We start from the raw sequence: 12,713 nt of genomic DNA, 5'->3' as shown, positions 1-12,713 counted from the left end.
AGACTAACCACAATTTGCGTGAACCTTGCATAAACTTTGGTACATTATCTAAATTCTTCAATAATAAAAAGGAAGTGAATCTCACACACAATTTTTTTAATTTCTTACACACCCGTCTTTAATTCTAGTCATCGAGCTGATTAAATTAAACAAAAGCAACAAACATGATTGAACAGATGCTTATAAAAGGCTAAAAATGGTGTATGTTTATCATTTGTCTAACAATAATTGGGTTACACCTTATTATGTCTCTTTGCCCGTCAAAACACTGATAAAATTTTCAAAGAATGTATAGCTTAAGCCTTAAGTAGTTAAGAATTATTCACCTTTGCACCCAAAATTTTATGTTCGATCTCTTCCTCCCTCTCCGTCGTCACTTGTATAAATGAAAATACTAATCAAATCAAATATTAACGTTGTCATAATCTTTTTTTTTAGGTATCATAAAATGAAGAAAGAGAAAAGGATGCAAAGAAACAAAGGGAAATTAAAAAGGAAGAAAGAAACCTTTTTCAAGTGGCATAAAGTTTCTTGAGGCCAAAACAGAGGGAGACAATGGTTTGCTTGGGTCTCACGGCTCTAACTTTTGTCTTAAACGAGTAAAAAAGTGAATGTGATCATTTATAATTATTCAAGATTTTTTTTAACAATAACAAGCAAATAACGAAGAAGCCATGAAGTCTATAAAAATTCTTATCTCTTGCGGGAAAAAATGACTACCTAGTGTTTTTCTACTTCACTAGAAAATTACGAAATTTTCATTCGTTTTGTATGAAATTTATTTTTTGATAAAAGTTAATCGGGAAAATCCTTGCAAACCCAATTTTATTTCTCTCGTTAATTACAAGATTTAAATATAAATACATAACAATGAACAGAAAAATAAGCAATTAGGGAGAATGAGGAATTGGTAGTTTGCCCTTTCTATTGCACTCGATTTTCAATTTCTTATTCTTATAATAACTAGTATATCTTTTTATTTATAAATAAAAAATTTATGTTCGAAGTTTGTAGATCACAAGTTTGATATCAATTTATATTCATTCTATTTAATATAAATATATAGCTTTATTAAAACAATTTTGTGGTGTTAAAAAAGAAGGAAAAAAAAGTTAGAGTGAAAGTGCAAAATGGGCAGGCAGAATCAAGAATTTCAGAGTAAGGAGATTGTGAATGGGCCCCACCGATGAGAATCTCAGTAACAAACTCCCAGCTCTGCTGCTGCCCTGGCAGATTGGAAAATCTCGGAGAGAGAGAGAGAGCAAATTAAAGATACAATTCTCTCTCACCTCCACAGATATCTTATTTGCAGTTTCAGTCCATAATAGGCTGAAGGCAAAGGGAAGCAGAGTTTTGGTCCAAAAATGTATCAAGACACAGTAAGCTGCAACTTTGACCCAAACCTTCTTCCCCCACCACCGCCGCCGCCGCCGCCACAACAACCGCAAGGTCTGATGGAAGGGCTTTCTTTTCATCACCATGACCAAAATCATCATTCCTCCATGGAGATGGAGCTCCAGAACGAACTTGGGTTCAATGTCGATAACCCATTCAACACCACCACTGACCATGACACCAACATCAACAATTCCCATTTGGTGTCCTTTGATCACCCAACAAATTGGGACAACGACATTCACGGAGTCCATGATCAGATGCAGCAACAATTCCCAGATGGTACTACTTCTCCTACTTCTACTCCATACCCACAACCGCCTGACCTTCTCAACCTTTTCACCTTACCCAGATGCTCCCCCTCCTCTCTTCTTCAAAACTCATCCATCACCTTCACAAACACGCTCCCAAAAACCTCGACCTCTTTTGGGTTCCTCGGTGACCTGCCCACCGCGGTTGACACCCCACTGGGGACGGCTTCTTCCGTTCTCTATGACCCACTTTTGCATTTGAACCTGCCTCCACAGCCACCAATGTTCAGGGAACTGCTTCAGTCTTTGCCACATGGGTACACGTTGCCTGGCTCCGGAAATGGGTCTTTGTTCAGTAGCGGTGGCGATGAGAGGGAAGGGAGCGGAGGAGGGATTTACCCAGATCATGGCACTATTAATGGGTCTATATTTGAGAATGGAGTGATGGAGTTCTCCAGAGAAATGGGTTCTATTGGAAGGGGAAGAAATCTCAAAGGGTCCAAACACCTTGCCATTGATCGCGGTCGGAGACAGCAGTTGAATGACAAGTTCTTTACCTTGAGGAGTTTGATTCCCAACCCCACCAAGGTTTAATCATAAAATTCACAATTCCAAATCCCCTTCCAATTTTGATTTTAATGTGCCAGTTTTGTTTTTAATTTTCCAATTTTTGCCTCTGCTTTTCTGGCTTGGTTAATTTAATCTTGCCTAACATTTGTTGCTTGGGATACAAGAATGATAGAGCATCAATTGTGGGAGATGCGATTGGTTACATAAACGAGCTTCTGAGGACAGTGGACGAGCTCAAATTGTTGGTGGAGAAGAAAAGGCGTGGGAGAGAGAGGAGCAAGAGGCACAAGACTGAACAAGATGGTGGTGCCGGAGATGATGAGAACTGTAATGTGAAGTTTGAGCCTCGTGACCAGTCCTACAACAACGGCTCTCTGAGGAGCTCGTGGCTGCAAAGGAAATCCAAAGACACCGAGGTCGATATCCGCATTATCCACGACGAGGTTACCATCAAACTGGTGCAGAGGAAGAAGATCAACCTGTTGCTGTCTGTGTCCAGGCTTCTTGATGAGCTGCAGCTTGATCTTCATCATGTTGCTGGTGGCCACATTGGCAATTCCTACAGCTTCTTGTTCAATACCAAGGTTAGCTTTTTTCACTAGTCTGCCATTAGTCTCACTTTTTTCTCTTTTGACAAAACGATATTCTAAACTCGTCTAATATACGAGAAGGAGAAATCAAATTTGTGTGCAATGAGGCGAATACACTTGACCAACTGTGTCCTAATTCACTTAGTTTCGTTTTATTAATGGGGGGTTTGGTTTTAATTTTGCAGATGTATGAAGGGTCTTGTTTGTATGCAAGTGCTATTGCTGGCAAGTTCATTGAGGTTCTGGACAGACAATATTCAGCAGTTCCACCTACCAGCAGTTATTAGGAACGCATCTGATGGTCATTGAATTAATATTAAGTCTTCTAAATAGTATCATTTTCTTGAGTTGGTTTTACTATATGATTCTGAATACTTTAAATGCAATCCAATATATAAATAGTATCATTCCAATTGTTTGGAGATGATTTCTAAATTATATTAATTTCATATAAGCTATTTACTAGCTAGTTCAGTTGAATTACGATTAAAACTAATTTGATTACTAAATTGTCAATGTTTCAAACAGATTATTTTGGTTTAAAGTTGAATATAAACTTGATATTCAGGCCTTATTAGGGGTAGAGGATTGAATTGGAAAGAATAAATCATTATTAGTCTTTGAATAGATGTGAATGAATAATACATTACAAGGACGAATTCCTTACATGCTAACTCAAAAAGTTAAGGTTTTATCATAAAACTAATTACCAATATGAGGAGTAGTCAAATTACTTATAAAATCACGCAATGTCCTTATTTTCTTTGATGTGGGATTGATACTCTCAAGACGTCCTCTCAAGTGTGGCAAATTTTCAAGCCTAACATGTGAACAACACAAATGGATTGATGTGGAGTACGTGTAGCCATTAGGCTTCACACATGAGTCTACAACCTGCTATGATATGATGAAGAAAGTTGAGATTCCACCATAATTCCAATTGGCAATATAAAAAGTAGCTCAATTACTTATAAACATATGCAAGGTTCCTTTTTTCCTCAACGTGAGATTGATACACTCAACACAAACAATACATTACAAGCAACTAGTTTGATGATATAGCAAATGTTACAAGTATCAACTGTTTACATACTAATGTATTTACTTGTACATAGTTTTCAGTAGTTTCTTTTTTGGTCTAATTAATATGGCTCGTTTGGGAATATACTTTCAAATTGGTTGAAAGCGCTTTTAGTTAAAGTATTTTTTATTTCCAAAAGTACTTAGAATGCTTTCTGTAAGAATCACCAGTTATGTGCTAAACAAAAATTGCATGAAAAATATATTTCGTGTTATCAATGGAATCAAACTAGAAAAGCCTTCTAATCAAACATTTTAACAAAGTGTTTGATGTGCATTCAACTAAAATGACATTGTACAATTTAGACCGGCACACATTTGTATCTCCCCATCAGGACACAAAAGATGGAAAGGGATCCTCTCCGGATCCCTTCCACAAAATTCACCCAATCAATGAATCCGGACTCTTGAAATTTGATCAAATGGCTAAAAACAGGGGACATCTTTAAAAGTTATAATAACTTTAGTTGTTGGATCAAAGTTCAAGGGTTCAGATTCATTGATTGGGTGGATTTAGTGGAAGAGATTTGGAGAGGATCCATTTCCACAAAAGATGAAAATGGAAATATCATTGCATCAATTAAAAAAAGAGTAAATTGTAGCAATGGTCCCTCAATTTTAACGCAATTAGAGCAATGATCTCTTAACTAAAATTCTATTACCATTGGTCCCTCAACTCATCAAAACGTGCAGTTATGACCCTTTTTGTCAACTCCGTTAGAACTTCTATCATAATGGTCCCTGCACAACATTGACGACCTCGTTGATGCTGCTGACTACTCTCTCTCCCTCTTGAGGAAGGGGGAATTACCCAAGTACATTCAATGAGTAAGTTTCTGTTTCTTGTGGATTTTCACCCGAATTGGAGCTTGACCCACTTGGGATTTGGTGTCCAATTGTTGAATTCAATTGAGTTTTTGGGGAATGGTTATCATTCGATGCATTTAATTAATAGAAGAAATTGATTGCTTTCTGCATTTTGTTGGAAGTTTTTATGCGCTTTCAGTGATTGATTTACTTATGTGATCTCAGTTAGTTTTAGTATTGCAATTGTCCACGTTAAATGATATTTGGTTATTTGGAAAGTCGGTATTTCGGGTTTTAGTTTTGAAGTCGATTAATTAGTGAAATGTATTATCTTTTGTGGTGGGTTAAGGCAGGAGAAAAGAGTGAGGTTTTAGAGATTAGTATATAAAATTCATTGATTACTTCTTAAACTGGGATAAAAATCTTTGTCCGTGCTGCAGACTGCAGAATGTGTAGTTGGTATCTGATGCCGGTATCAGTATACATAGTTAGGGGTGTATAGATTTGGTATTTGGCTAACATATCCCAAAAGCATCAAATTCTTCCCTGCATATGATTTATGGAAGTTGGCATCTTCCAAGTTCTATTGTCAATGTTTGGTTTTGCATGTCTAGTTCTGGTTTTGTGTTTTTCTTTTGTGGTTTTATCTGAATACCGTTAGCACTTGGACTAGGAAGACTTGGAAAGAGACTCTAGGAAAAGACTTGAACTACTTGGATCTAACGGAAGACATGGTGCAAAACCGAGCACAGTGACGTTCTAAGATTCATATAGCTGACCCCACTTAGTAGGATAAGGCTTTGTTGTTGTTGTTCAATCAAATGCTTATGTTGTCACAAATTGTGAACAGCTCGACGGTCCACATCATTGTTTGAACTCTATGGTGATCTCTAGCTATCAAACTCTACATTAATAATATAATTTGATGTACTAATCATACTTGGAAAGCAGTACCTTTATAGTGATTTCGTACACCTCTAGCTATAAATAGTGGGAGGATCGACCTATGTGAGTTTGTTACATATAGTTTAAGTTGCAAGTTAACGAGTCTTATAATTGATTAACAAATGTGGTATAGCTGGAATTTTTACAGTATTAAATCATTAGAGAAAATGACATAAACCATCACATCCTTTCTTGCTTGATGTCATACTTGAAGTTGAAGGCGTTGATGCTACTGTAAAAACCATCGTCCAAGTCATCAGTAACATGCACTTGATCGTTGTTACCAGTGTCGCGACGGGAGTAGGAGAAGGGAACATCACATGAAGCCTTGGCGGCCAGCAGCCTCACCTTCACCACACTCATTGCCGGCACACCAACCATGCAAACAGTCTCCACTTGAGTTTCGGATGTCTCAGTTTCTCCCCACTGGACCTCTCCTTTAAACTCACCCCCTGAAATCTCAAACTTCATCGCTCCGTTGTCACCTCCCGTGATTTGTGGAACGCCATCGGCTTCAACGTTGGTTTTGGGCTTAATCGAGTAAACTCTACTGATATCATTCCAACTGCAAACATTCGACTTCTTGTAGAGCAACTTGAGTATTACGTTTGTGGTTTCTTGGGTGAAGTTGACGGCTTCTCCGGCGGCAATTACCGTGTCATTTTGGTAATTGTAGATCCGGGCATGGGCGAGGCGGTAACTGACATTGTAGATGGTCCTTGACTTAACAGGTTCTTCAACATGGAGGTGTGCATAAACGGAGAGATTAGAGACGTTGGCGCACATACCAGTAATATCAGTAATCCCGCTTGTGTGTCTCTTGCAGTACTTGTTGTTCCCTACGTTCATGAGAGCTATGGCTTTGTCATAAAGCTTGAACGCCCGATACAATGTGTCTTTGTAGTTTTTGACTCGGGTGGTCGGGTTAAACGCGTCCGGCCAAATCCACTCGTCTTTGGCGAGTCTCCAGTATCTTCCGAAGAAACTGTTTTTTAATTGTAAGGTTCCGTCGGGGTTTCTGAAGATCTCATTCGCCGCAACCGGATCACATGCGTCATGACCATCAAATTGGAGATACGGCCCATCTTCTTCGTCGCCTCTGTTGTGCATATCGTTGTCGTCGACCATATTGGCTGTGAGGTAGTTACCATCGTCTCCCTTGAACACCACATGTTTCGGCAATATCACCAGTGATTCCCAATTGACGACAGTGCACACATCGTGCGACTCTGCATTGTTAGGATCGTCTGCTGCGGTTGAACCTCCATAAAGTACTAAGGCGTCGGAGCTGCTGTGTAACGCAGCGTAACATCCGAGATGGACATGCCGAAATTGGACCACCTGACTATCAATATCATCACCATTACTATTATTTTTATTTTTATTATTACTGTTATTATTATTATCATTACTATTATCATCGTCCTTGTCCACCGGATCTACGTAGACCGGCTCGAACAAGGTACATAAGGGCTTTGATTTGTCTTCCTCGGGTTCGTCAGCCCCTGCAACAATCAAAACCTGGTTATCGAACCTATGCGTTCCCGTCACGCTAACCCAATATTTATTGTTGTAACAACATCTAATGTGGACTAGTCCCTTATTCCCTCCATTCTTTGCCGTCTCCACTTCGTACTTTGCGTAATGGCTGCCGGCCTCCTCTTCGGAGAATTTGAGAAACCCAGCTGGTGCGTTCTCCTCTCCATCATCTTTTATGTAGCGCAAGAATTTTCTGTTGTGGTTTGATTTCACGACCACAAACCTTGGCAATGTCATTCGATCTGATTTAATTATCTCCCTTTCAGTGTATATTGCAATAGATGTCTAGTTCGCAACATGCTTGTGATATATATATATATATATATATATATATATATAGGTTTTTTTCACTAAAATTAGTCACCATGAATATTGCACTCATCCCACACCGTGAATTTCAAGAGCTTATTGCTTCATGCATGCATGGCATGGTACGTAGTGGTGTCCCATATTGATCGACGCTTGTATTGGGCTTTCTTGTATATATAGAGAAAATTTTGCATGAATGGTAAGGCTTCTTCCAGGTGGCTGTCTCAAAGCCAAGCCTGAGATTTTTTTGAAATTTTTATGTTGTTAAAATTATAGGCAAAGTCTGCTTCCAGTTGTTTGTTTCATTAAGAACTTCATGCTCGTCCTCCCATGACAAAGTAGTGGCTGGAGGGTTTGGAGGAGTGTTGGAATTGGGAGGTAGTTTAGACTAGCAGGCTAGGCTATAGATACAACTATTTTTAGACATGAATTTAGACTTCCAAAGTAAGATCGGCTGGAGGTGTGGAAACGGGTTGAATTATTTCAATTTACAAAAGACTAAAAAAAACTTTTTATTCTATTTGGATATTTTTTGTTGCAAAGTATAAAGGAATGTATTTTTTTTTATTTAATTAGGTATTTGATTTTTGTTTTGTTTTGTTTTGTTTTTTAACAAACGATAGCGTTAGAGAGTAAAAGGTTAAATGTTTGAGAGAGGGGGATCGAACCCGCACAAAAGGTTCATAAGCATTAAGCGCCATCTGCAATTAAGAATTCGATTTGATCTGGATATAGGTTTCCTTGTCTTGTGGACAAAGGTTTGATTTGATTTATTTCCTGTTGTTGCTACTTTGTAATCTTATAAAAACGTCCTTATGAAGAAAAATAAAGTATTCAAGTTTGTGAGATTATTTAAGAATACTAACTTTATCCTACACTCTTTATTTTCAACTTTTAAACTGTCACTTAGTACTACAGTTTAGTTGTATTCATTTGCACTTGTGAGTGTGAGGCTTACCTGACTCCTCTACTCCTTAGTGTGGATATCATTTATTCAAAAAAAAGAAAACATTTTAAATCTAACTTAATTCTTTAAGTAAAATTCAAGTTCGTGGCATTAGCAAGTTAATTGTTTATACGATTGAGTTAATGAAATAGAAGAAAATGAGAAACGAAGAATGATCACAAGATGTAAGTGAGTCATAATAGATTGTTAAGGTAAAGTATGACTTTGTGCAAAGTAAAAGTGGCATAACTAAAAATCAGAAAATGATAAACACATGCCTTTTTTAATTTTTCACACACTTATATTTAATTTGGCGGTTGTTGTTTCTTTTTGATTTTTCAATCCGACGACAAAAGTTGATTTATTGTCACATCACGGCCCGGGCCCCCACCACATCCCGAGCTCGACTCTACCGTAGCACGATATTGTCCGTTTTAGACCCCGATCACGCATTCACGGTTTTGTTTTTGGGAACTCACATGTGAACTTCACGGTGGGTCACCCATCATGGGAATGCTCTGGCCTCTTTCTCGCTTAACTTTGGAGTTCTTACAGAACCTGAAGCTAGTAAGCTCCCAAAAGGCCTCGTGTTAGGTAGAGATGAGAATATACATATAAGGCATAGAAGATCCACTCCCCTAGGCGATGTGGGATGTTACAATCCACCCCCCCTTAGAGCACTTCCACCGGGGGTGGGATGGGTAGGCACACAACCAAAAAATGGCTCGGCACCTAGGGAAGTTTCTCCAGCCCACGGGATTGCCTAGCACCCAGCCCAAGCTGGTCTCTAGGCCAACCCAAAATTGACAGACGTTGGGATCGGCCTACATGACGTCAGGTTGAAGTCATGATCTGAAATCGGTGATGACGAACTCCATCTCCGGTGAGGAAGACGGCTGGACGATGCTACCTTCGAGGATGAGGCCACCAACCCTGAACTTGCTATTGAGGATGAGTTGGTCTTGGAAGCTATTGAGGACGATGACATACAAATCCGACAATGCAGCTGAAGGTCAGGGCGGAGGTCCAAGGGCGGCAAGTTTGGAGTTGGCGAGCTCGGGCACCGATGTCGACCGGTTTGGGGTGGGTCAGACCGCAAAGGGTATTGGAGAGTGAAGGAGAGGTGGGGATTTGATGGAGGGCGGAGATGGGGGGTGGGTTGACGTACTTTGGTCTGAGGAGCATTTTTGGGGAGAAACTCAAAAATTAAAAATTAAAAATCAAATTATTAATTTTTATTATTTTATAATAAAAATTAATAATATTTTAATGAAATTGACTAGGCTATTTAGTTTTAGGGATGGATATGCATTGGCCTATTACTATTCATTTGGGTCTATCACTGTTCACTGAGTGGATTAAATGGGCTGGGTGCTGGCACAAAGTTTTTAGGGATGGAATTGCTCTTAGGGCCCCGAGATCCTCGTCAACACACTTCCGGCCAGGGATTGGCTCTGATACCAAATTGTCACATCCCGGACCGAGCCCCCACCACATCCCAGACTCGACTCCACCATAGCACGATATTGACCGCTTTGGGTCCTGACCACGCCCTCTTGGTTTTGTTTCTGGGAACTTACACGAGAACTTCCTAGTGGGTCACCCATCATGGGAATGCTCTGGCCTTTTTCTCGCTTAACTTCGGAGTTCCTACGGAACCCGAAGCCAATGAGCTCTCGAAATGCCTCGTGCTAGGTAGATATGAGAATATACATATAAGGCATAGAGGATTTACTCCCCTGAAGATGTGCGATGTTACATTTATAGCCAAAAGTTGATAAAGACATCTCTTTTTTATTTTATTTTTATTTTTTATTTTAATATTGATTTGTAGCTGCAAAAGTTTTGTTTTCGTATGTATCGATGTTTTCTAATTTTATTTTGTACCAAAATTTATATAAATTATTCGTACAGTTAAATATTTGAGTACTTTGTTTTCCGCACATATTTCTACCCATAATAGAGTGTGTAAGTTCGAATGGAATTTGATCAAACATTTTTTTTACCATTTTATTAGAGCTATGTTTAATTACCTATAATATTGGTATATTGAAATATTTGGTACATTTTGTTTCTTGATACATTTAAAATATAAAAGTACCATAAATTTTAAAAATATTTTTTTATATAACTATACATAATAGTTTAACAGATTAATGAGGTTTTCTTATGAAAGTACTAATGACTTTTTTAATGGAGGAAGTGACTATATACATATATATAGGACGGATCAGTGACACTATATTTATTACACAAGATTTGACACAGACTTTAAACCATTAGAAAATTCACTTTTAATGGTTGGGATGTAATTTGACATGTCAATTGATTAATCATTTTATCAAACAATACATATTGGAAATAAAAATTTGAACTTTCCAATTATAATTTCTCTCTTGCCTATATCATTAATTATGCATTAAATATGTTTGATTCTCTCATTTTTCCCTTTAATACGATCTGCTAGATCTCTTTCGTGTTTGTTTACAATTTTCTCTTTGTTTTTTGTTTCCTGTGTCATCTCCGAATTTCTTGCAGTCCCATGTCCTTTGAAATTCTTTAAGAACTCGTTACTATTTGATTGTACAAGTCCACCTAATTTTGTTGTGCTTAATCACCATATGTGGCTGTTTTTAGAGTTGCAGCCTAGTAATCATTTTCAGTTTTTAGAAACAAACCCATCACTTTACATGGTGGTAGCAATGGTAAGAATTGTTCTTCTTTTCTCATAGTATTGTTCAAACATACATGATATCCATTTTTTTTGTCAAAATGATAGATTTTCATTTCATTAAGTCGAATAGAGAGACTTACATCTTCCACAAGAATATTAAACAAAAAACAATCAGGAAATCAAAAACCCCATCGCAATTCACACCCCAACCCCACCACCCCCCACACCCCACCCCCCCCCCCCCACAAGTTGCCACCGCAGCCACTTCACCGAGGAGGCACACGCGAAGGAAATTGACTCGAAGAACCATATTCCTAATATAAAAAAGGATACTCCCAATCTCCGTGTCAGATTCCCTGCCATGTTTGAGGGTTTGTATAAGAATAGATGAGTCCGACTCGATGATTAAGTATAGGGGTTTGCTATCCACACATATTTTTTTACTTCTTACACACCATTTGTTAAATTTATCCTTTAATCTTCTTCAATTCATCCGATCCGATGGTCAAAAATTAAAAAGATATGTGAAAAGTAAAATAAAATGTCTGAATATCACATCCCGTATATGAGGATCGACAGAGAAGAGGAAAAAAAAGAAGGTAAGGAGACTATGTCAGAGTCAAAACACAATTAACTATTGAAGAGGAAGAACTAAAGTCATAATTAAAAAAATTTCAGATTATTGATTTCTAATGTATATTTGTTTAAACACTTAAAGAAAATGAATTGTCAAGATATCTCAACCATTCAAAGTCGGTTAATCTAATGATTTAAAATTTGTGTCAAATCTTATGTAAAAAATATAGTGTCACGGATCTGTTCGATATATATATATATATATATATATATATATATATATTGTTAATATAAAAAATAAAAAATAAAAAAGAGGTGAAACTTTCATAATACCAAAATTGCCCCTTTTCATTAGGATTTTGAAAAACAAAAGATTAAATATAGCACACATCAACTCATATGTCCATATTCTATGGGGTGGAATAAAAATAAAATAGAAATTATCTTTCAGAGAGATGGTCGAGTGGTTGATAGCTCCGATCTTGAAAACCAGTATAGTTCAAAACAAAGAACTATTGAGGGTTCGAATCCCTCTCTCTCCTTTATACTCGGTGAATAGATTTGTTGCTTTTCTTTATGTTATTGGTTTTGCCCGGCTCAGTAGCATATCCTAAAACGAAATGGCTCCTCCCCCTACTGTGGGAAATTTTTAAGAATAGCCAATTTTAGAAACATAAATTGAATTTTAGCCTAAGTTATTATAACTGTAATAAAAAATCCACGTAAAAGTCTTGATTACCCTTTGTAATACTAATCTTCACTATCTTCTCTCTTCCCCTCTCCTTTAGTTTGCAGCCAGCGCTGGTCCTAGGCCGGCATAGCCCTTTTCTCATTCTTTATAGAACCATTTTTTTTTTCCCACTTTCTTTTCATTTTCTTCTCTATTTTCTTCCGGGGGCTTCACGGGTTAACCAATCCTGGGCTCCGTGGGCGCGTTTCATGGCTTCAACGGTGTGGCGGATTCTCAGGCTTCGTGAGCAGTAGCGTGGATGCAGGTCGTGGTTGTGGTGCGGGTATGGCAGGGCAGCAAC

General features: G+C 37.9%; 2 protein-coding genes across 2 annotated transcripts; one reads left to right on the top strand and one right to left on the bottom strand.

The window, feature by feature from the left end:
- The first annotated feature begins 1,364 nt into the window (after window positions 1–1,364).
- LOC137746551 (transcription factor bHLH91-like) lies at window positions 1,365–3,210 on the top strand. Its single transcript, XM_068486567.1, has 3 exons — window positions 1,365–2,234; window positions 2,381–2,800; window positions 2,992–3,210. The coding sequence occupies exons 1-3, from the start codon at window positions 1,365–1,367 to the stop codon at window positions 3,091–3,093; spliced, it is 1,392 nt and encodes a 463-aa protein (XP_068342668.1). The 3' UTR covers window positions 3,094–3,210.
- Window positions 3,211–5,818: 2,608 nt separating this feature from the next.
- LOC137747974 (uncharacterized) lies at window positions 5,819–7,414 on the bottom strand. Its single transcript, XM_068488095.1, has one exon. The coding sequence runs from the start codon at window positions 7,412–7,414 to the stop codon at window positions 5,819–5,821; it is 1,596 nt and encodes a 531-aa protein (XP_068344196.1).
- Between the last annotated feature and the right edge of the window lie 5,299 nt (window positions 7,415–12,713).

This window comes from Pyrus communis, chromosome 10, assembly GCF_963583255.1.
Source record: "Pyrus communis chromosome 10, drPyrComm1.1, whole genome shotgun sequence".
Lineage (NCBI taxonomy): Eukaryota > Viridiplantae > Streptophyta > Magnoliopsida > Rosales > Rosaceae > Pyrus > Pyrus communis.
The sequence above is the reverse complement of the archived record's forward strand: the minus strand, read 5'-3'. Positions and strand labels throughout refer to the sequence as shown.